A 24,370-nucleotide genomic window follows, 5' to 3' on the forward strand; every position below is an offset into this window, starting at 1 on the left:
AAGCTCTGGAGCTTACAGACTACCCAGAACAATAAAAAGGTCAAAGAATTAAGACTCAGAGATAATAAACTAAGAGTTCCCTGGCCAATAAAATAAAATAGCAGCAGCCAAAGGCGTAAAAGGGTGGGTGTGCCTGTTCCCAAGATGTGGCAGTGATATTATTTATAACAAGGAAAGTCAATCTGTAAGCACAAAGAGGCTTGTTTACTTATGTACTAGGATCAGTCATGTTCAAAAATTCATTTCTAAGTGAAGGTGACCCAAAAGACATTGTGTTTCCTCTAACTTATGGTTTTCTTCAGCCATACTGGCAAAAGAGTACTTGAGAGAAATTCAGGCATTTGACATGATAATTTATTTCATTAAAAAAAAAAACTTGTAACTTTTCAGTCAAAGTATTCCACTTGGCCCCACACTTTTCACCTGTTTTAAAAATTTCCAGAATGTTTCACCCCATACAAAATAGATCTCAGGTGAAATGAGAAGACCGTTGGTGCAGGTGTCCCCCCTCCCTTGGCCCCACTCTTAGAAGAGCTTTCCACGGAATGTAAGTCAATGTGCTCAGGTAAAGCTGAACCACCTGTTGTCACTCAAAAGAATGAATTAGCCAAAATTTTGAGCTCTTTTTGGCCTGCTTATTCCCTGCCTCCCTTGCCAGTGGGCAAGACCTTTATTGATCGAAGTCAGCGCAAATTCTCCTGGCTGAAAATTCTCCCCTTTCACCCAATGCCCTAAGGATCCACATAGACCTTTATCATGCAGCGAACAACAACAAAGCTTTGGTCTCAGCTTCATTTTTTTCAGAAGTTCTGTAATTTATTAACTTTAGTTACTAATAACGTACCAATGTTCACTAATTGCGGCATGCCACGCTAAGGTAAGATGTTAATAACAGGGGAATTAAACATGGAGTACATGGGAACTCTGTACTACATTTGCGACTTTACTGTAAACCTAAAGTTAGTTTAAGACCAAAAATTTATTAAAACTTCCCCATCCCAGTTATCAAAAGAAACAAAGTCTGCTTTTCCACTGCTGGCTTATTAGAAAACAGGACTATGGCGAGTCTTCCAGGGAGCTCTGTCTCTCTCTGCTGCCCTTACATTTCAGAAGCTGCATTCTCCTGCAGTCGTTTGTGGCTATTCAGCTCAGAACTCAGAAAGACTGGTGAATCCCATCTGAGAGCAAGGTGTAGTGAAGGGCTAAATAACCTCAGAAGACCAAATGGGTCAGGAGTTATGCCAACCAAAACTATGACCGTCATTTCATTAAGGCCCTTCAGGCCAGGGCAGTAATAAAAGGTCGCATCTGAGAGCACCCATGGGGGAGCTGGAGAGAAACACTTTCTCATCTGGCATCTTATCTTTTCAGAGAACATCTAGTTTTCTAAATCCAGGGCATCTGATTTTAAACATATAAGTAGCCACCAACTCATGTGTTACACGGCATGAGAAACATGACATGAGAAACAGTCCTCAGCCCTCAGTCCCAAGATCACACACTCACTAACATCCTCTCTAGGACTTTCTGTCTCTTCTCTTTGGCTCCATTCCTGCTGTTGTATTTTCCTCTTTGTTACCCACCCTCCTCAATGGCCCCAATCACCTGGCCCAATATTGGAATGGCAGGTTGGACAGAATATAGAGGGGTGGGAGGAAATGAAGAAAAGGCTATTGCAACTCACTCTTCCCTACCCTTTCCCCCCAAGTCAATGAGTTTAGACAAAAATATATGCCCTTGTATAACCACCACCCAAATGAGGATGTAGAACATTTCCATCACTCCCCAAAGTTCCCCAGCTCTCACCATCCAGAACACACAAAACTGACCTCTGGTGACAGAAATTAGAACAGTGGTTGCTTGGGGTTGAGGATGCGGGCACTGACTACAAAAAAGGCACAAGGGGGGACTTCCGGCCAAGATGGAGGCTTAGACGGACGCGCTAGGTCTCCCTCTATAACTATAGAGGAATACAACTACTTCAAAACAAAGGATAACTAGAAATTCCAGAAAATAAAACTACACGGAAGCCCAACACATGAAGTTATAAACCAGCGGTGCCATTTGGGCAGGTAAGAGTTAAAGAAGGCAAAGCTGTTTGCGGAGCGGCGGGCGGGGCAGCGAAAAATCCCGGAGGCAATCAAGCCCCCGGCGTGCGCGACTCCAATCAAGCCCCTGGCGTGCGCGACTCCGGGCGCTGGGGAAAGCAGCCGCAGCATCGCCTTGAACAGTGAGGCCCAGGGGGGCGGGAGGACGGATCCCGGTCTCCTAGCTGAATAACTGTGTGAATCCATCTTGGACCCCCGCCCCCACAGAAAGCACCACAGGGCTGCGAAATAGGTCGCAGACAGACACCGGTCGCTAATTTGTGACGCGTACACAGGCACCGCCCCGGACAGCCGGCCCAGGAAAACAAAACGCATCTGTCAAAATGTGGCAAATATAGAGATCCCAGTGGCACAACTCACCAGACAGCAGATAGAGAACCTGACAGATGAACAGATAAGAAACCTGTCAGAGGCTCAGTTCTGGGCCATTGTTATCAGGTGGCTTACAGAATTCACAAAAGAGCAGGAAAAAGATATGAAAGAAGCGAAAAACTTTCATAACGAAAGGAGCAAAACCACATACGAGACAGAAGGTGAGGAATCCAGAGTTCATTTCAACAAACTGGAATATGGAGAAGGAACAAGCAGTCAACCAATGCAGCGAGAGGAAATAGGAAGCAACAATGAGAGGATCAGAAACCTCTGGGACAGCTATAAAAGGCCCAACATAAGAATCATTGGTTTGCCAGAGAATGAGGAAGATGAACTAGAACTTGAAAAATTGAGTGAAAATATAATAAAGGAGAACTTCCCAGACTTGGGGAAGGGAATAGACTTGCAGGTCCAGGAAGCAAGGAGAGTTCCCAAGAGACTGGACCCAGGGAGAACCACTCCAAGACACATTATAATCAAAATGTCAAAAATTAAAGATAAAGAGAGAATCTTAAAAGCAGCAAGAGAGAAGAAAAGAATTATGTACAAAGGGGTCCCAATTAGACTATCAGCTGACTTCTCAAGGGAAACCCTACAGGCAAGAAGGGACTGGCAAGAAATATTCAAAGTAATGAAAATCCAAAACCTACAACCACGAATACTCTATCCAGCGAAATTGTCATTCAGAATAGAAGGACAGAGAAAGTGTTTCCAGGACAAAATAAAACTGAAAGAGTTCATTAGATCCAAACCACTGTTATATGAGATGTTAAAGGGACTGGTTTAAAAAACAGAAGCTAGGGAGATGAAACAAAGGCAAACTAAATAGGCAACGAGAGTGGAAAAGGAACTGTGGGTACAGGAAGCATATTGGGGGGAGGTCAACAGGGAGGGGGAATGGGGAAAGGGAGGGAGATGATATAGGAATTGGGGATCATGGTAGGAGGGAATGGAATAGACGGAGAGAGGTTGGGAGGAACTGTATGCACAACTAATGGACATAATCTAAAAGGGGGGGACAACTGGAGGGAGGGGGGCCACCGGGTGGAGGGGAGCAGAGGGAAGGGAAATTGGCACAAATGTAATATTTTAATCAATAAAACACATTAAATCTGAAAAAAAAAAAAAAGGCACAAGGGAAATTTTGGGGTGGTGGGGATGTTCTATATTTTAATGCAAGTGGTTATACCTGGGTGTATATGTTCATCAAGACTAATTTCTGCACATAAAATAGGTGCATCTTATTGTATATAAGCTACACGCCAATAACGTTGATTGAAAATTTTCCATTGGTATTAGTTATAAAGCCCTGGTTATTCTTCCAAGCCCTAGTTATTAATCTTCTTTGAGGCCTTTCCAACTCTCCTGGGCCCATGGTGATCCCTTCCTCTCCTGACTCACAGCTCTCAAAGTCTGTACTGCTCATTTGGGAATTCATCCAGTCTTTCTGTGTGACAATGTTATTGTTATTTATCTTTTTATTAAGTCATGGGCTGTCTCCCAGCTAGATTTTAAGTGCCTTGGGGCTGGAAAATGGTTTAATTTCTCATTGTTTCCTCTAAAGCAGTGGTTCTCAACCTTCTTAATGCCACAACCCTTTAATACAGTTCCTCATGTTGTGGTGACCCCCAACCATAAAATTATTTTCATTGCTACTTCATAACTGTAGTTTTGCTACTGTTATGAATCGTAATGTAAATATCTGACATGCAGGATATATTTTCTTTGTTACAAATTGAACATAATTAAAGCATAGTGATTAATCACAAAACAATATGTAATTATATATGTGTTTTCCGATGATCTTGGGTCATTCGACCGCCAAAGGGGTCGCGACCCACAGGTTGAGAACCACTGTTCTAAAGCATGGAGCTCACAAATGCCAAGCATCTGCAGACCTGGAGACCTGCTGCATAGTTTGCTGAGTGGCCAGTGTTAGGGAGGTCTTGTGTGGCCGGAGCACAGCCACTGGGATGTGCACCCACAAGGAGAAGAGAGTGATCCAGGGAAGGGCAAGGGTATGCTGTGGATGGCAGATACCCGACAGCCAATGAACGCCAGCCGCATGCCTCAGCAGTTCTCATCTTGTAACGCTTTTCCTGCCCCCAAGTCCTGGATGACCACCAGGGCTGCTTCAAGCTGTCATCTTGGGATCTACTGGTATCATCACCCTGGAAATTCCCTTCATCTCTCTCATGAGGCTCCCTATTTCCTGCACCCTATATTTCCTTTCCTTTTGGTGCAGCACATCCTTCAGCCAAGAGCCCTCTCCAAATAGAACACAATATATCTGAGTGTGGGGCTAATGGTGCTCCAAGCAGGGCCCAGCAGCTTCAGAAACCCCAGGTCAGCTCCTCCCCTCATAGTTGAGCCTCACACCAGGTTCCAGGACCACCAGGACTTGCTTGACCTTAGGTCCTAGTTCATGCTCTGGTGACCTTTCTACTCAACACTCATTCAGTGACTATTAATTGAGTGACAACTATGAGCCAGGCACTGTTCTAAGCACTGGACCTAAAGTGATAGAAAAAATAAGCAAGGAAGTCCCTTCTCTGGGTTAAGATACAATACTGTTGGGATGTGTAGGGGGAGTCATGACCAAAGACAATAAGCAAGTGAAATCTAATAAAACCAGAAGAATTATTATTAAGAAAGAAAAAAAAAGACAATAAGCAAGTGAACAAAAAATAAAAAGGATAATTTCACATGATGATGAGTGAGATAAGAAAGTCAAACAGAATTCTGGTACAGAGGTGGTGATTCCTTGAGGTTGGGTAGCAAGGAGAGTCTCACTGAGGATGTGGTATTTGTGCTGACAACTGAAGGACAAGAAGCTATCCATACAGAGATCTGGCATAAGGGCATTCCAGGTTGCGGGCATGGGGAAAGCATATGCAAAGGGCCTGAGGCAGGAATAAGATCAATGAGTTTTGACAGGCAGAAAGGAGCTGAGTGTGGCTGGAGCACAGTAAGGGAGCAGAGAATGGTAGACAAGGTCAGGGAAGTAGGCAAAGGTCAAATGGCATGAGGCCTTGTATGCTACGGAAACCTTTGGGTAGTTTTAAACCTAGTCCCTGGGCCCCTCAAGAACCAAACCCTGCCTTACATATGGATTTTTCTTTTCTGGACTGAGAATCCTGGTCATTTCAATAGTATTCCTGAAAAGCATTAATGCAGAGCCCTGTGTCTCTGAAGTCCCACCCCTTCCCTACTGGGGACCCCTTTATCACTTTGCCTTAGACCCTCCCCTACAACCTAAGCCAGAACCTGTGTTTGCCCCCTATTTTCTGCAGTCCGACTGGAGCTCTCTCAACGTCGGTACCAGGGCTATAAACTAGAGACTGTAGCAGCCTACCCAGGCCTGAAACTTGGCCCCAGCACAAGGCTTCATTATACCAAGTGCCCAGTGTCTCAAATTAAAACAGCTTAAGGGGCCACAACAGAGCCCAGTGGGGAAGACAGCCCCTCCTCATAGGCTTCCACCTCCCAACTCACCTTCGCCCAGGGTCTGCTTGAGTAAGTCATGCTTGGCCTGCAGCTTAGTGATGAGGTTACTGCCGTTCACATATTCTTTAAATTTCTGTAAGACACAAGGCACAAGGACATTAGAGACTACAGGGCCAAGTCCCACAATCTCTGCTCTGGAACAGGTCTCTGGGGTGGAGAGGTCAAAGGGAGATCAAGCCACCCACAAGGACCCCAGTGTGGGGAAAGGGGGGGCCTCTGCAGCTGTTCCTTTGCGCTTTTGCATGAGATCCCCAGCCCTGCTGAGCATGGCTGCCCTGTCCTATGATGGCTCCAGGCATTTCAGGACCATTCTGGGAACACAAAGAAAGCTCAGGGGGAATGGAAGCTATGAAAGGCGCTTTTGTCAGCTGAGGACTGTGGGAGCTCTGAGCAGAGGGCTTCTTCAGTCATCAAAGCTCCGCTGTGCTTCTGGGCCAAGAGCAATGAAGACAGATCCATCCCTGGGGGCACACAGATGAGGCAAGAGAGCTTTATCGGACCTGTCAGAGAGGAGCTTCCAAACAAGTCTTTCTTTCATCTGGCCTGGCTCTGAAGGAGGAGGAAGGGCTCTGCAGGCCCCTAGAGACTGTCCTATTAAAATAACCCCAACAGCATTGGGGGATATGTTTCCTTCTTTTCACAGATGAGACAGGTAAGGCTGGCACAGGGAAGTGATGTACTCAAGGCCCTCGGGAACCCCAGGCTGCCTTGAGCTCAGGGGCCTGGCCAAGCACAATGCACTCAGAGCAGTGGGGAGAGACCGGGACACCCAGAATAGAAATGCATCTACCTGTCCCAGGTTCAGTAGGGCTTCAGCCACACTTTCACACAGGTACCAACTTTCCTCAGCTTCCCTGCCGCTCTGCATCACCCAAACACAGGGCTGGAGCGCACTCTGCCACAGCATGCCTTTGCTGGGCCGTGAGCCACTGTAGCGTGGTTCACACCAATTCAGGGACTGCTGTACGCCTGGTGCATAAGAGGTGCTGAGAGATTAGGCTAAAGCCCTGACTTGGTGGAGCTGACGCAGCAGAGTAACGAGAGGAACAATAAGCTGACCAAAAAAGTAAGTCAAATACACTATTGGTCAGGTGGGAGCGAATGCTCTAAATGAAAATAAGGCATAAATGGAGGGCTAGGAGTCGGGGCAGATCTCGCTGCAAAGATGACATGGCCTGAAGGAGGTAAGGAGGGGGAATGTTCTAAGTAGCTGTAATGGCAATTGTAAAAACCCCGAGAATTAAGGCACACGAATGGATGTGATTGCCCCAAAGCTGCCAGCTGGTTTCTCACAAAGAAATCTATTCTATTGCCTCAGCCAGAATGCTCAGAAAGGGGAGCCGAGGAGCAGAGAAGTGAACCATGGAGGCTCAGGATGCCCTAATACCACCTGTAAAGGGGCATCTGGAGCACACTGTCTTCTGTGAGTGCAGTTGTAGGGGCAAGGCCCACGGGGTGGAGGCTGACACGTGCACGGGTAAGACTGGGGTCACCTCACCCTGTTACTCACTCGGTCGGTTTCTGCAGAGGTGGGGCTAGTGGAAGGTTGTGGTGTCCCCTCACTTTGACCGTGGCCTTTCTTAGCTCCTATGACCTTATCCCTTGGTCATGAAGGGTCACTCCCCCTTGTACCTAGAGAGCACTCAACAGCTTTCAAACACATCCACTTGGTCATCACCACAATCTTGGAAGGCAAGTGTGGGGAGCATCGTCATTTCCATTCTACCCAGGAGGAGACAGGAGCTCAGAGCCGTGGCCACTCTGTGTGACCTTGGGCAGGTTACTGAACATTTCTGGGCCTCCACGGCTCCTTCAGTGTAAAAGGAGGGTTGACTTGCAGTTTTCTGTGGCCTCACACCCAGCTGGGGAGAGGGTCAAAATGCAGATTCCTGCTTTGGAATAATAAGAGTCTAACCCCTCAGTTTATACCCAAGGAAAACACTGCAGAGGCCCAGAAATGTTCACCATCCCAGGGCTCCACCTTGGGGAGGATAGTAGTTTAGGAACCTGTGTTTTGAATGAGCTTCCCACATGATTCAAAGGCACACTTCAGTGTAATAACTACTCACATAGAGCTCTCTCTGAATGCTTCTGGTAGTAATGACCCTGATTTCATCATGTGTTTAAGAATTTACCATAAAAAGCACAGCTGAGGTACAAGCAGTTATTTTCTCAACTATGCTCCACTGCCCCTGGTAGTTGAAGCTCTAATCACAAACACATAATAAGCCTTGGTGGATTTTTCTCTTATGTCCCAGATCTCTGGAACCAGTGGACTCTGCCCACTTCTTTCAAGCTTCACCCAGGCTTCATGTGTGACCCATGAAGGAAAGAATGCCATCAAATTGTACTGATAGAACATTATGTCCTTATAAATACACCAAATGATGTTACAGAATCAAGTCGCAAGGTGTACTAGCCAACCAGGTTGATAAACTGAATACTAACATGGACATATAACATCGATGAGCCTTAATCATAGATGTTGATGAATTCTATCGTTTCGTTTCAACCAGACTGGACCCCCTTCTCTGCTCTGTTACCAGATTTCTTTGCTTCTGCTGCCAGAGTGAATTAATACTCCTACACACTCTTCACTGCTCTTTGTAACCCACAATCTTCCCTGTACACAGAGGAAGCCCCCAGTGGAGGTGGTGAATGCCAGAAATTAGCATGGGCTGACTCACTAAGAGTAGCTATGTTTTGTTTCTTGAAAACAACCAAGTCAAAGAGTGTTGATCGAGGAAATGCAGCAGGTGTCAACTATTGGTTTTTAACAAGGGAGCTGACAAGGGCTGTCACAAGATGAATGTTAGAATTGGGTTAAATGACCACATTCTAAAAGTACTGATTGGTAGATCAATATTAGCCTAGTGGCATATTTTGAACAACTCTGTCTTTGGTCTTGCCCTTGACATATCAATTTTCTTTTTTTATTGGCAAGCATTAAGGTTGAAAGCCATGCTCACTGAATTTGCAGGGGGCACAAGATCTGATGAGACAGCATATACGGGGATGAGCAAAAGTAGGTTTACAATAGTGAGTACATGAAACACAAAGTTTATTCTTGTATAATTTATTATTTACTGTATCATTTTCCATACAAACAACTGTAAATATACTTTTGTCCCATCCCCTGTATGTTGAATTGGATCAGGATCTTGACTGAATCCATCAAGAGGAAATCTCGCTGATGGTAAACATAAAGACCTATCCAAGACATCACCTGCACATCCTTCAGAAGGAGGGCAACCTGGTTTAAAATCACTGTGTAGGGAACAGATTTAACTGGTATAAACCTAGCTTTATTTTAAAAAAGGAATATGATCTTAGGACATGTGAAAAGAAGCACAGCACCTACTGTGAAAGGAGGTGAAAGTTTAGCTCTGTTCTGTGCTGGTCAGACCACACTGCTGGGAGTCTCACTTTGGAAGAGGCGTTGACAAATGGAACACGTTTCGGAGAGAGTCACTAGGATACTGAGGCCACGCAGAAGAAAATCTTATGAGGCAGGGTTAAAGAAACCACACATGTTTAGCCTGGAGCAATGAAAACCCAGCTCCCTGCAACCACGCCAAAGACTGTCCTGTAGAATTAGCCTCTCTCTGGATCACCCCAGAGAACAGAATCGAGACCAATGACCAGAAATCCTAGTGAGGGAGATTTTTGAAGAGAACAGAAATAAGGGAAAACATTATAATATCTAGAGCCAGCCACAAGCCAAACAAAAGGGCTGTTTGGGGAAAGAGGGAGCTTTTCATCTTGGGGAAGTTCAAGCAGAGTCTGGATGACTTTTTGACAGGGACACGGTTGAATGGGCTCAAGCATCAGATGGATGATTTAAAGTCCCTCCAAATTCTATGTTCACTAAACACATGTTGAATTAAAGCCCTGCTGCCTCTTATCCTTGTTTCTCCCTGTCCCTGGCTGAGTGGACTGTTAGCCATCTAGGATTTTATATAAAGGGTTGGCAACTCACCAGCAATTTGCATGGATCACACATGGAGTCGTTTCCAAGCCTGCACCTGAATTTAAGACACTGCAACATGACAACCACCCACTAAACTTTAGGGTTATTATATGGGGCTTGCACCTGGCTCCATTATCATTTTCCTCTTACACTACTGAAGACACTCTGTTTTTTTCCTGGAACAGGGAAGTTGCAATAACTGTCAATTCAAGATCACTGCCAACACTATCACTGGTAATTCAATTTCTGCATTTCACAAAGCCAAGCCAGGTCACTTAATTTTAGAAGCATGCTGGAAGAACTGTAGGTCTAACTGACCCATGTGGTTTCGCTGGTTCCCACTAGCTTGGGCTGCTCCCCAAAAGTCAATGCCAGTGGGTCAGCAGACAGCAGGTTCTGAGTCCACTTACTGTAAAGTAAAACATTTCCGTTTCCTGCTGGTTGGCTCTCCTTTTGGCAATGTTAATCTTGCTCATGTAGGTCTCAGAGGCAGCCGACTTGACAGACTCCGTAGACCGACTATGTTGGAAGGCATCAGAGACATCAAAGTCCTCCACGGTCAGCATGTCTTGTAAGGTCTGCATGGTGGCATCCAGGGTTTTTCTCACCTGGGAAAACACATCAACAAAAATCCTTTAGCCTCGGAATGCCTTTGACACCTTCAAGTCCTTTTCCCAACCGTTACTTTACTTCTTCCACACAAAGCCTGTAGGAAGCAGGCAGGACAAGGTAATCATTTCAATTATATTGATGTACAAACTAAGGCCATTTAGTTGGGTGCGGTGAGAACTCAGGTTGCCCAGTCTAAAGTTGTTTTATTGAATTGCTTCATCCAGAGAGAGCCTTGGAGAATATTGTGACGAACAAGGAACTCGGGTTACTAGGTTTGTTTCTCTTGATCTGGTTTTATATAGCCCCAAACTAGCTCCTTCAACAGGAGGCAGGTCCCTTGAGGAGGAACAACACTAGAAATACCCTTGGTTCTCTTCAGGGAGGGGACAAAGTCTGGATAAGTTGAGCAGTCATCCTCAATGAATGAACTCTCCAGCTATCTGCCACCTGAGTCCTATCAAAGGCCTGACAGGAAAGAGAACCTCGAGGAAGATGGGTGCTAAGACATCACAGCCTGGTCATTTCTCTAGGATTCCAACTTCTCTCTTGGGCTTGAACAGGACCCCTAGCAGGCTACACATGCAGGGCACATGATCCCCCACCTCTCAATATCCTGTCGCTGACTTGAGCCTAAATGGCAAACCCTATCCTCTGATGGAGCGTCATTCCAAAAGCAGTTCCAGGACAAACTGTGCCTACATTCATCGTTAAATTACTGCTGCTCAAAGTCTCTTTCTTGTCAATCAGGTCTCAACTTAAATGTCACCTCCTGGTGACATCGGGCACCCGCTGACTACAACTTTTAACTTAGTGCCTATCTCTGTCTAATACTTTGTACACTCATTCATTTATTGGTTTGTTTGCTTTTGTTTTTCAATTATTATCTGTATTTTCTCACTAGAATATAAACTCCATGAAAGGAGCCACTGCATTGTCTTGCTCACTTACTTTACTCTGCATTTAGCACAACGTTTAGCACATAGTATGTGCTTAAGAAATACTTGAGTAAGTATTCCTTAAATAACTGTTGAATGAATAAATGAATGAATCAGTTCTTTCTAACATAGCCTGATAGAAGCTCAGGTTCAAAATCAAGAGCAGCCTATACAGAGGAACACTTGCTTCATTCTTTCTGAGGCCCCAATTTCCATTAACATTATTATCCATATATTTTTCCTTGTAAACAATTAAAAATGTTTTGGGGAAATATGTAGGACACAAATAAATAAAGAAAACAGTTTATCCATCTCTCTCATCTCAGGTTTGAAACAAATACATAATTTGTCTCCACATAACCTCCCGCCAGGAAGTGCTTTCATTCGTCATTATCCTGAGAGATGATCTGCCTCACATTTGCCTGAGCGCTGTCCTTTGTGCAGACAGAGTGAACCAGCCTCTCTCCCCAGGACAGTCCTCTTGAGATATGAAGACAGAACCATGGCCCCCCATCTCTAACTTTGAATGCACTTTTCAGTGATCTTGGGTGACACTCCCCACATCCTAGTCCTCCAGTTAGTTGACATTCTCCCTGCATGGAGGCGTCCAGGCTGAAATAGAAGGTTTCCCACCTGGCCTCATGAGTCCACATCAAAACGGAAACACCACAGCTGCAAATTCCATTTGTACCCTCCCAGTGGCAATCCTGTGTCACCAGCTGAATGGGAGGTATGCTGGCCATGGTAAATCAGAAGTTCCTTGGGACTCAGAATCCATGACACATTTAGTGTGCCTGGGTTTATTTCTTATTTAATTGTATAAATCAAAATATTTATTATTATTTCTGATGATAAAAATAACAAACACATCACAAAAAAAGAGAGAAAGGCACAAAGAAGACAGAAATCACAGCTGAGACATAACCACTATTGACATTTTGAAGTACTTCCTTCCAGTCTTTTCCCTATGCCTGTGAATACACATAGATACATATGCACATACTCTAGTTTACCCTGATTATGATAATCCTGAACACACAGTTTTACTTTCTCTTTTTGTTTCTTTAACTTAGTATTTTGTGAGCATTCCCCCTTACCATTAAGGTTTCTTGGTGCACATGGTTTTAATGGTTGTGTAATAACTTATCTCACAAATGAACCCTAGTTTCTTATGTGTTCTTTGGCAAGTGTGGACTCCCCAAGGCAAGCTAGGCCTTTGTAAGGAAACCCCTTGTAGGGCAGCGGGGCTCACTCACCTCCTCATTCTCTATCTTGAGAGTGGCCAGTCTGGACTGCAGCTGGTGGTACCGCATGAGTAATTCTGTCTGGACCGGCTGCTGAGCGCTGACTTGGCACACCTGTGGAAATAACAGCCCCCACCTGCAGTCACCCAGTGCCCTCCTCACCTGTGTGGAGTTAGGGCCAGAGCTATCACAAATATTCCTATCAAGGGCTTAGAAAACAGGCTTGGAGACCTCAAATGACCTCCCAAAGGTAACACAGCTTATACCTGGTAACACTAGACTGGAATGAGGGGCCACCCGCTTGAATTATAACATTGGCCTCTGTGATGGTCTTCTACATTGTGTATTCTTGAGCATTTACTAAGCGCTCTGACCTCTGACATAATCTCATTACGTGAGAATAGTTAGTTAATTTCCAGGCAGGAAGCTGCGGTGAGAAAGCAACCACCACCTAAGAGAAGCCAATGAAAAGAACAATAAATGGGTAACAACCAGCCAGTGCTTCTATTCTCCAGCAGGAAGGCGCTCTGCCCTCCACTCATGGAACTTCCTCCCCAGCAGCTTGATTGGGTGAGAGGTGGAGAAGGGGAAGACTGGAGAGAAATACTGTTCTCCCTACATCTATCCTACCCAGCACTCTGTCACCACCTGTGGGCTGGGCTGCCCGGATGACTCAGCTGAGATCATAAGGGACAGTAGGGCTCTGTTATTTACTAGTTATTTACCACTAACTAGGCTACCCAAACTTCACAGTCACCAGTGGTATCCATGAGGTCAGAATTTTCAGGTCCAGATGATGGGCCAAAAGGGCTAGACACGAGGGCAGAGGGATGGGGCAGGCGCTACAGAAAGCCCTGCACAGGCCTCATTTTTGCAAATAAAGGGGGTAGCACCATCTGGAGGGTCCAGCAAATGCCATCTGCTAAGGAGCCTCCTTGCCTCTTCCTGAGCTCCACAGGCTCCAGAGGCTGGTGGGGTCTTGTACACCATTGGTCTGGGTCCCCTGAATTCCCATGTGTGTGGCTGGGATACATCTAGGTGGAGGGACAGGGGTCACTGGGAGAAAGTTCTGCGCACAGATCCCTACAGTAGACATAATAGAGACGGGGAGGCAGACAGTCTGGTGGCTATCCTCCATCAGTCCCAAGCCGAAGGACTGAGCCCTAGACAGAGGAAGGAGTGATATAGAAAAGCTCAAGGAACTATCTGCATAAGGAATTTTGTGAAATTTGGGTAACTAGCATGCTGCTTCAGGGCCAGTGACAAGTGCCTTATCCCAGTTTTCCCCTCAGAAGATAGCGAGGATCTCAGCAGCACACGCACTGAAGGATGCGCAGTTGGTGGTATGCTTCCTGTATTGGAGGACAGGCGGTGGGTGCCCTGGTGGGGTGCTGGCCAGAGTGGCTGTGATGAGGCCTAGCCTCCTGTGATCTAACAGGAGAATGAATGGAGGCATGGGACTCTGTAGGGCTCTTCTGGAGATAGTAGGGGAGGGATTTTACAGAGCACTAAAATCCTGCAATTCTGCAGGTGGTGAAGTTGAGCCAGCAAGGTTAAGGTATTAGTGGTAAACACCTTGGCTGGGGAAGCCCCTGAACCAATAACTTGACCCCAGACCTCTGAGATAAACACCTTGCACATGGAACGGGGGCTAATGGTCCCCTCCCACCAATATTCTGGGAACACACAGGAGCACAGACAGAAGGAGCCTCAAGCATGGGCTCCTCGGAGAAACATACCTCATCCCCCATGTGGGGCTGGAACTCAAACTTGAGTGGAGGACAGAAGACCTGGTTATACATGTCCATGACAGTGTGCTTGTCACTTCGGGAATCCAGGTTGTCTACTGCATTCTCGATGACATCCAGCCCCTCATGGCGAGAGGTCTCCAGGTTGTACTCAGCAGAGAGGTAGGTCCGGAAGGTGCGGGCCAGGCTGGCATGAAAGCCCAAATCACAGCACTTGGAAACAGACACACAACAGAAGGGTGCAGGTGAGGGCTGTGACATGAAGGCGGGGACCACTAGCATTTCCCACCCCATCATGATGACTTACAATTACCTCTCATTCCATAGTCAAAATCTTTCATCCTGGGGCCCCTTGTGCATTTTGGAATCCTACCACACAAGTCACGCCAAAGTCTTCAGGGAGACTTGGGGATTGCAATTAAGGGAACAGCAGGACTTTTCTCAGCTTCCCAAATTCACCACACTCTTTCTCATCTCTAGGCCTCCACACATGCATTCCCTCTGTCTGGCATACTCTTCCTCTCTCCTCCTGCCTAAAAATCCTTCCTTGAGGTTTCAGCTTAGAGGACACTTCCTCCAGGAAGTCTTCCTTGATGTTCTCCCCCTTCAGAGTTTACATCAGATGTGCCTCCCCTAGGGGTCCACATCTCCCTCCACCTCTTTCACTGTGACACCTGTCACATGGCATTGCAATTGCCTGTTAGTGTGTCAGGATTATGGAGAGTAAGCTCCATGAGGGCAGAACCACTGGCTCCTGTCTACTGTAGCACTTCAAGACCTAGAGCTAGTAGCTGCTCAATAAAAATTTGGTCAACAAAAAAATTAAAGGACTGGGAAGAATGAAAAGAAAAGTTGTAATAAAGAGGGAAGATCTAGCCTCATACATTGGAAAGCACAGGCAGTGCCCAGCAGATCCCTCTCCTGGGGATGGTGATAATGGGTCCCTCCTGCAGCCTTCTTGATGGGATACACCAAAGCCAGAGGAAAAGGATCCATTCGCCGCTATGGAATCCTTACAGAGCACTTACTGGACCAAATCCCCAGCTATAGGGAGGGAAGACACGGGAAGCAGTCCCAGTTCCAACACAGATAACAGAGGCTCTCCCTGAGGACACCGCTCACAATGTTCTTTCCCCAAGCACAGTTGTCCCTCCAGCCTGTCCTGTGCAGCTGGTACTTGGGTGTCAGCGTTCTGTTCTCCTTTTGCTTAAACTGCCTGGTTTCTTCAATGATAACTTGGGTTTAAACTGTGCTGGTCCACTTATACATGGATTTTTGCAATAAACGTGCAGCCGGCTCTCTGTATCCCAGCTTTCACATCCTCGGGTTACACTAACTGTGGATTGAAGATGGTATTTTTGATCCACGGTTGGGAATCCATGTAGGCAGAGGGCCGACTATAGCCCTGTCCTACACCATTTTATATCAGGGAATTGAGCTCCTGCCATTAGTGAGGGACGACTGTAGTTAAGGTTTGAGGGAGTTAAAAGTTCCATGTGAATTTTCCACTGAAGGGGAGATCGGCACACTTAACCCCCACAATTTTCAAGGATCAGCAGTAATTCTGTCTCACTCACTATTTTCTTCCGTGTGTGTGTGTGTGTGTGTGTGTGTGTGTGTGTCTGGAAGACTAGATCTGGGGGTGCTGAACTACTCTGGGAAGCCCCTAGGGCATGAACTGTGGACAATTACTCCAGTGCCCCTAAACCCAGTCAAGGGTCTGGTGTAGAGGAGGATACTTGGGAATATATGACTGTCTGACCCAATTGTGCAGGGTCTACCACAGGCCAACTCCCACCCATGCATGTAGAAGATCATCTCCCAGGCCCCACATGCTCAGTGCCCTTCCCCTCCACCATGGAAGGTCAGCTAAGGACAGAGGCCAGCCCCTCCTTCAGCTGATGATTGGCGCCAGCCAGGTGTGGGGCCCTTTCAGTCCCAGACTCCAGGTGCTCACGTCGATTAGGTCGGAGACATCATGGATGTAGTATTTGCTTATAGCTGCGTTGGTGGCAGCCAGATTCAGCAAGTAGTCATTTCGGGCCTTTGTGCACTTCAGCTTGTTCTCAGAATACTTTGCCTGCCTCTGGAAGAAAGAAAGAGAAATGTGAGAGCTGAGCCATTGATGGCAGAGATTTGGGATTTTCCTTAGTCATTGCAGGAAATTCAATCCACCAACCCCTCTAGAATATCTTACTCCATATGCCAAGTGAGTAAGATCTGGGCCCTGTACTCAAAAAACTCACTAGCCCTGGCCAGGTGGCTCAGTTGGTTGGAGCATTGTCCTGTACACTAAAAGGTTGCAGGTTTGTTTCCCAGTTGAGATGAGTACAGGAGGGAACTTATCAATGTTTCTCTCTCTCTCTCTTTGCTTCTCTCTCTCTCTCTCCTCCTCCCCTCTCTCTAAAATGAAGAACACATCCTCTGGTGAGGATTTTTTTTTTTTAAAAAAAGCTCATCTTACATTGCTCACATGCACCCAGTAACAGCACCATTCAATACGTAGCAGCCTGTTACTGGCCTCTACCAAAGCTGTCAGTAAGACCTCCTGAGGCCCCTGCTCAACACCCCTAGTGGCTGCCCAAACTGTGACAATGGCCTCTCAAGCCCCTCTTCCTCCATGCTCTCCCTCATCACCAGCCTCCTCTGCTCATCCTTGAAGAGGTCACATTCATTCCTGCCTCTAGGCCTTCAGACCAATTGTTCCTCCTTCCTGGCAGACCATCCTTCCAAGTCTCTATGTGGCCTGGTCCTTCATGTCATTCAGGTCCCTACCCAAGGTGACATGGTCAGATGGGACTCTATGGCAGCCTTGTCTAAAATGTGTTGCCAGAATCTCCACTATCCCTCCCTCCACTCTCTATCCCTTTGCCCTGTTCTATTTTTCCATATATTTAAAATTTGTTCGAACTTTCGTGATTTTCATTTTTATTTAATTGTTTAAGATTTTATGTTGTAGAGTAGTTTTAGGTCTATAGCAAAATCAAGAGGAAGGTACAGAGACTTCCCATATGCTTCTGCTCCCACATTATGCACAACCTCCCCCAATATCATCATTCCCCACCAGAATGGTACTTTCATTAATAATTATCACCCAAAGTCCATAGTTTAGCTTAGGGTTCACTCTTGGTGTCGTACATTCTATGGGTTTAGATATCATTATAGTATCATACAAAGTAGTTTCCCTGCCCTGAACGCCTGCTGTGCTCTGCCTTTTGGCTCTTCCCTCCCTCCAACCCTTGGCAACCTCTCATCTTTCTACTGTCTCCATAGTTTTGCCTTTTCTAGAATGTCATATAGTTGGAGGCATATAGTATGTAGCCTTTTCAAACTGGATTCTTTCACTTAATCATATGCATTTTAAGGTCCCTCCATGTCTTTTCATGGCTTGCTAGGTCATTTCTTTTTGGATCTTAAATATTTAGTCAATATTTCATTGTCTGGATTTACCACAGCTTATTTATCCATTCACTCACTGAAGGACATCTTGATTGCTCTATTTTTCTTCAAAAGCACTTTTTTACCACCCAAAATTACATTTTTTACTGCTTTGTGTACTTGCTGAATTTCAGTGTCCCCCACTAGAAAGTAGGCTCTATGAAGCCAGGGACTTGACCTGCCTTGTTCACTGCTGGACCTGCAGCACCCAGAACAATCTCTGCACAAGGCAGTCATTGAATGATTTTCACTGGTTGCCTGGATGTGAGTAGTGGAAGAGGCAGAGTGGGGCAGCCCGAGGGGCCATTCTTGGCTATGAGCCAGACTGGGAAGCTGCTTCTGTTGTGGGACAGCTGGGCAGGAAGGAGTAAAGAGTGCATGGGTTGGAGCACTGTGCCCTCACCCCATTCAGACGAATGAGTCCCACTACTGTGTAAAAAGGCAGCCCTCCTTAAAGAAACAGGGTTTTCTCCTTTATCTAGACACTCTTAAACCTTCCTTATTCTAGACTGAGTTTTCCCAGCTTTTTAGTAGAGGTGTCCCCAGAGATCTCCTCGGACCTTTCTCCAGTATCCACTTATTCTGCAAAATTCCAGAAAAAGACTTCTGGCAGTTACACCCTGCACAAGCTATGCTCCCAATCCCCACAGAGAATTTTGATACTCCTGACCAATTTGCAGGGGGCTACTCTGACCCTGAGACCATTTTCAGTTCTTCATAGAATCATAGAATTGTACACCTGGCGAGGATATTAAAGGTATCTTAGTTTATAGGTGAATAAATGAAAACAGTGAGGGAGAAGTAGTGTGTCCAGGAGCCAAATGGCTAATTAGCACACAACTCGGAACAAAAAATTAGTCTCTGAACTCCCAGACAGTATACTCTCTACCCTTCTATATATCCTCCTATGTTGTAGTTCTGTAACTCCTTGATTATTTTTTTTAAGTATATTCACAGAGTTATGCAACCATCACCATTATCTAAATTTAGAATATTTTCATCACCTCAAAAGAAACCCTCCACCAATTAGTGGTCACTCCCTATTCTCCTCCACCACAACCCCTGGCAATCACTAGTCTATTTCTGTTTCTATGAATGTGTCTGTTCTGGGCATTTCACATAAATAGAACCCTACAATATGTGGCCTTTTGTGACTGGCTTCTTTCATTTAGTATATTGTTTCTAAAATTCATCTATTGTAGCATAAATCAGTACTTCATTGCTTTTTATGACTAAGTAATATTCCATGACATGGATAGGCCACATTTTATTCATCTGTTCATCAGTTGACAGATATTTGGGTTGTTTCCATTTGGGGGCTATTATGAATAATGTTTCTATGAATATTCACATGCAAGTTTTTATATCTATATACAGGGTATGTCCAGAAGAAGTCCAGCCATTGTTAATATAATGAGAATAGTTTGCACAACATTGATGTAACCTGGCAGCAAAGGAGAGTGGACTGGAATGTGTATGTGTGAACCATGACGACTTCACTGTACTAGTCAGTGGGGGTGGTAGTTGAGTGAGCATGTGTACTGTGTGGCCATCGCATTAAAAATGACTGAGTGGGAGGACTTCCAGCCAAGATGGAGGCCTAGACTGACATGCTCCGTCTCCCTCCACAACTAAGGAGGAATACAACTACCGCAAAACCAGAAATAACCTAAACTTCCAGAAAATAAAGCTACATTGAAGGCCAATGTATAAAGTTGTAAACAAGTGGTGCTCGTCTGGACAGATAGGAGAGGCAAAGCTGGAGAGGAGAGGTCAAGTTGTGCTGGCAGTGGCAGCTGCAGCGATGGGCAGCAGGACTTACAGTAAGCACAGATACCTGTATTTAAGGGGAGGTGAGAAGCACCTGGGAGCACCCCTAGCTGCAGACCAAACCTGTCAGCTCATGATTCCAATGCTGGGGAAGGCAGATCCCCATTGCCTCGGACTGTGAGGCCTGGAGGGCATGGGGATGGAGGAGGAGGCTCCCGGTCTCTCAGCAGAGAGTGAACGACAGGAATCCATCTTGGACCCCCATCCACACACAAAGTGCCACAGTGTGGTGAGAAGGGTCACGCGGTAGTGATGAGTGCACAGGGCTACGCACCATATATCGTAGAAGGTGTGACAGCCACACCCAGGAAACAAAGGTACTGTAAACACAAACTGTCAGGATGGCAGTGATCATGATAGAGATCCCAATCACGCAGCTGTCCAGACAGAAAATACATGATTTATCGGACCAGCAGATACATAATCTTTCTGAGGCTCAGTTCAGAGCTTTCGTTATAAGAATGCTTACAGACCTAACAGCAGATCTTAAACAAGACGGGGAAGGAACGAAGGCTAGTCCTGCTGAAATGAACAAAAACACATACCAAACTAGTGGTGAGGGAAAGAAAACCAGGGATCAAATCAACAAATCAGAACATAGAGAAGGAACAAACAGTCAACCAGTGCAGAGAGAGGAAATGAAAAGTGAGGAAAATGAGGAGAGGCTCAGAAACCTCTGGGACAGCTATAAGCAGGCCAACATCTGAATCATAGGGCTGCCAGAAGGTGAAGAAGAAGAACTAGAAATTGAAAAATTATGTGAAAAAATAATTAAGCAGAACTTCCCTAACTTGAGGAAGGAAATAGATTTACAGGTCTAGGAAGCAGAGAGTTCCAAATAAACTGGACCCAGGGAGGACCATACCAAGACACATTATAATCAAAATGTCAAAAATTAAGGATAAAGAGAGAATCTTAAAAGCAGCAAGAAAGAACAAGAGAATTATGTACAAAGGGGTCCCAATTAGACTATCAGCTGATTTCTCAAAGGTGACTCTGCAGGCAAGAAGGGACTGGCAAGAAATACTCAAAAAATGAAAAGCAAAAACCTACAGCCACGATTACTCTATCCAGCGAAGCTGCCATTCAGAATAGAAGGGCAGAGAAAGTGCTTCTAGGACGAAGTAAAACCGAAGGAGTTCATTAGATCCAAACCACTGTTATATGAGATGTTAAAGGGACTTGTTTAGGAGAAGGAGGATCAAAACTATGAACATGAAAATGAAAACTGTATCACAACAACCAACAACAGAAGCTAGGGAATCGAAATAAAGGCAAACTAAGTAGGCAACGAGAGTGGAAAAAGAATTGTAGGTATGGGGAACATATTGGGGGGAGGTCAGTGGGTAGGGGGGAGGGGGAAAATGAGGGAGATGGTGCAGGAATTAAGAAACGTAATAGGAGAGAGTGGAGCAGATATGAAGATGTTGAGAAGAACTATGTGCACAACCAATGGGCATGGACTAAGGGGGGGGGGACCACTGGAGGGGGGTGTCACTGGGTGGAGGGGAACAGAGGGAAAAGAAATTGGGACAACTGTAACAGCATAATCAATAAAACATTTTAAAAAAATGACTGAGCGGGTAGAGCAACAAACCTGCATCAATATTTGCATTAAATTTGAACATTCCTCCATGGAAACTATTTGGATGACTAAGAAGGCCGCAGCTATGGACAACTGGTGATTGGCAGCTTCATCATGACAATGCGCCCAGTCATGCATCACGTCTCATGAAGAGTTTTTTGGTAAAACATCAAATCACTCAGGTGATTCAGCCACAATACAGCCAAGTTTGGTGCCCTGCAACTTCTGGCTTTTCTCAAAATAAAAATCCCCTTTGAAAGGAAAGAGATTTCAGACCATTGATGAGATTCAGGAAAATACGATGAGACAGCTGAGGGTGATTAGGAGAACTGTGTGAGGTCCCAAATAGAGACATTTATTGAAGAAGATACAAGATGCAAGAAACATTGCACACAGGGCCATGATGACCCTGCTGACCCTGTCTCTATTTGTCATATTACGTGGCTGGATACCTTCTGGATAGACCTCATATGTTTAAATTTCTCTTGAGTAGATATCTAGGAGTAGAATTGTTGAATCATATGGTAACTTAGTCTACGTTTAACATTTTGTGGGATTGTCAAAATATTCTTTAAAGTGGCTGAATCGTTATATTCCCTCCGGCAGTGTGAGAGGGTTCCACTTTCTCCACAGCCTTATCAATATTTGGTCACTGCCTGCCTTATTTATTTTAGCCATCCTAATGGGTATGAAGTGGCGTCTCCCTGTGGTTTTGATTTCCATTTCTTTAATGACTAATGATGCTGAGCATCTTTTCATGTGCTTATTGGCTACTCATACATATTCTTTGGAGAAATGTTTATTCAAATCTTTTGCTCATTTTTTAATTGAGTCTCTGCCTGATTATTGTAGAGCCTGTTTTTCTTTGCATTTGGCAATTACCCTGAAATCTTATTTTATTTGCCTCTGGTTACTTTTTTAGCCTACCAAGGTCCTGTTGTATCTTGTTCCCACTCAATCTCCTATAATTTTCAAGAGCTGTAGAGTCATAGCATAATAGAATTTATCTCATTGAAGCCCAAATAAACATCTGGTACAATGTCTGACATACAGAAAGAGCTCAGGAAATGTTTGCTGATTCCATGGAATGAATGAATGAATGAATGAATGAAGAGACTTCAACAAGAAATCATGGCCTTTTAAGGAGGAATGAACCTTAGAAGTCACCTAGTCTATGATGACAAGAAATCAACCTGTGCACTGCCCCTCTAAATTCTGGCCGTGGTAGACATTATTAATTGATCACAGCTCTATTTTTAGCTAAAACCTGGAGAGGGCTCACAGTCCTCAACACAGAACTCCAGGCAGCCACTAACAATGGATCAGAGTTGACATGGAGGGTAGATTTATTTGCTATCACTGTTATATTTTAAAACTGAAGTCCAGAGAGGTGTTATAAATGTGGCATTTTCAAAACAGTCTATCTGACTCCAAAACCAGCATTCGTATCACCATGTCCTACTAATGCTTCCAGCATTGAAACACAGTGATTCTAAAACACCCGTCTTTGCTTCAGCAATGGCAATTTCAGAATGGTTCTTTCCAAGTTGCCAGGTGCTGGTTGGTAGCCTAGTGCTGTTCCCTCTTGTTAGGATACACTCAGTCCCAAAAGGCCCCTAGCCACCTAACTGACCCCAAGGGCAAGCTCTTGCCACCACTAATGCCTGGTGACTCCTGCATATCTGAGATTATGCTCCAGGGGCGTGAGTCTCCTCACAGTTCAGCTCTCTTGTCAGCTGAGTACCTCTCCCCACTTGCTGACCCTGGCAAAAGGATCAGATGCCAGCAGCATTATTCTACCCTCACAGCCCCGAGGGTGCAGAGGGGGTGGCCAAGGCTGTCAGGGGGCATGGCCCTCCCCTTCTTCCCCCATGGCCCTCACTCGCCTTCTCCTTCATCTTCTCAATCTTCTTCACAGAGCTGCGGCGCTGGGGCCGATCCTCGTGCCGAAGCAGGTTCATGCTGAGCTCTCCCGCCTTGTTGAACTGCTTCTCCTCCTGCTTCTCAGCCTCCTTCAGCTTGCTCTCCGCACTGATGCTCTCCGCGTGGTACATGTGGTAGGTTTTCATGACCTGAAGACACATGTGTGGGAATCAGCAGGCTGTTAGTTCTGCGCCACAGTGCACTCAGCCCTCCCTCTTCCCATGACACACTGAGCTCCTGCAGCTCTTTACTGCTGCACAAACTCTCTGAGGACTGGAAATGATGATGATCATCAGTAGCAGCTTCATCATCATCATCATCATCATCATCATCATCATCACCATCACCACCATCATTAAGTCCTTACTAAATGCCAGGGATGGACAAGTAAAGAGAAAATTTTAAAGAACAACCAAAGTCCCCAAGCATCTAAGGTCTCAGATGATATGGGAAAGCTGGCTCTTTCTGAGTTGCCCTCTCTAGTCTGTTCTGGGGTCATTGGGAAAGCCCCTCCTCCAATACTCATGGAGCTTCCATGGGAATATCCTTCTTACTCACATCCAAATTATTTCCTCTGGTCTTTGCCTAAGTAAAATTGGCCTACAGATGGTTCTGGCGCCAAAAGAGTACTACTGGGTAACTGAATGCATATTCTATGCTCTCTGAACTAAACTCATCCTTGACTATGAAATGACTGTAAAGCATATTATACCCTGCTACTCTGCATTCATAATAAAAGATGCATATTGTTATAACAACAGAATTTTTGAGTCAGGAAATCCTCGATGTCATCTAATCTGACCACCAACTTTTATAAGTAGGGAAACTGAGGCCCACAAGGGTAAAGTGGCTTCTCCAAGATCATACAGTATTATTAGCATAGTCCCCAGACTTTACATCCATGTGGCCAAACCCACAGTCAAGATATAGAGCACTTCCATCACACCAGAAAGATCCCTCATGCCTCTCTGCAGTTGATCCCCACCCTTACCCCAGACCCAGGCAATCACTGATTTGTTTTTGTCAATGTAGAACTTCATTTATATGGAACTATAGAATATAAACTCTTTTGGGTCTGCCCTCTTTTCATTCAGCATA

General features: G+C 45.3%; 1 protein-coding gene across 1 annotated transcript in view; it reads right to left on the reverse strand.

Moving 5' to 3' along the window:
• The window catches only part of SRGAP3 (SLIT-ROBO Rho GTPase activating protein 3), a 248,754-nt gene that overhangs the window by 53,543 nt on the left and 170,841 nt on the right, over positions 1-24,370 (reverse strand). Inside the window, exons 5-10 of the mRNA XM_090284101.1 lie at positions 23,236-23,421; positions 16,454-16,582; positions 14,488-14,709; positions 12,761-12,862; positions 10,368-10,565; positions 5,976-6,060 (exon numbers count right to left, since the gene is read on the reverse strand). Coding sequence (XP_090140227.1) covers positions 5,976-6,060; positions 10,368-10,565; positions 12,761-12,862; positions 14,488-14,709; positions 16,454-16,582; positions 23,236-23,421 — 922 coding nt within the window. The remainder of the gene's footprint in view (positions 1-5,975; positions 6,061-10,367; positions 10,566-12,760; positions 12,863-14,487; positions 14,710-16,453; positions 16,583-23,235; positions 23,422-24,370) is intronic.

The sequence above is a fragment of the Furipterus horrens genome, unplaced genomic scaffold, assembly GCF_987537825.1.
Source record: "Furipterus horrens unplaced genomic scaffold, mFurHor1.1.pri manual_scaffold_7, whole genome shotgun sequence".
Lineage (NCBI taxonomy): Eukaryota > Metazoa > Chordata > Mammalia > Chiroptera > Furipteridae > Furipterus > Furipterus horrens.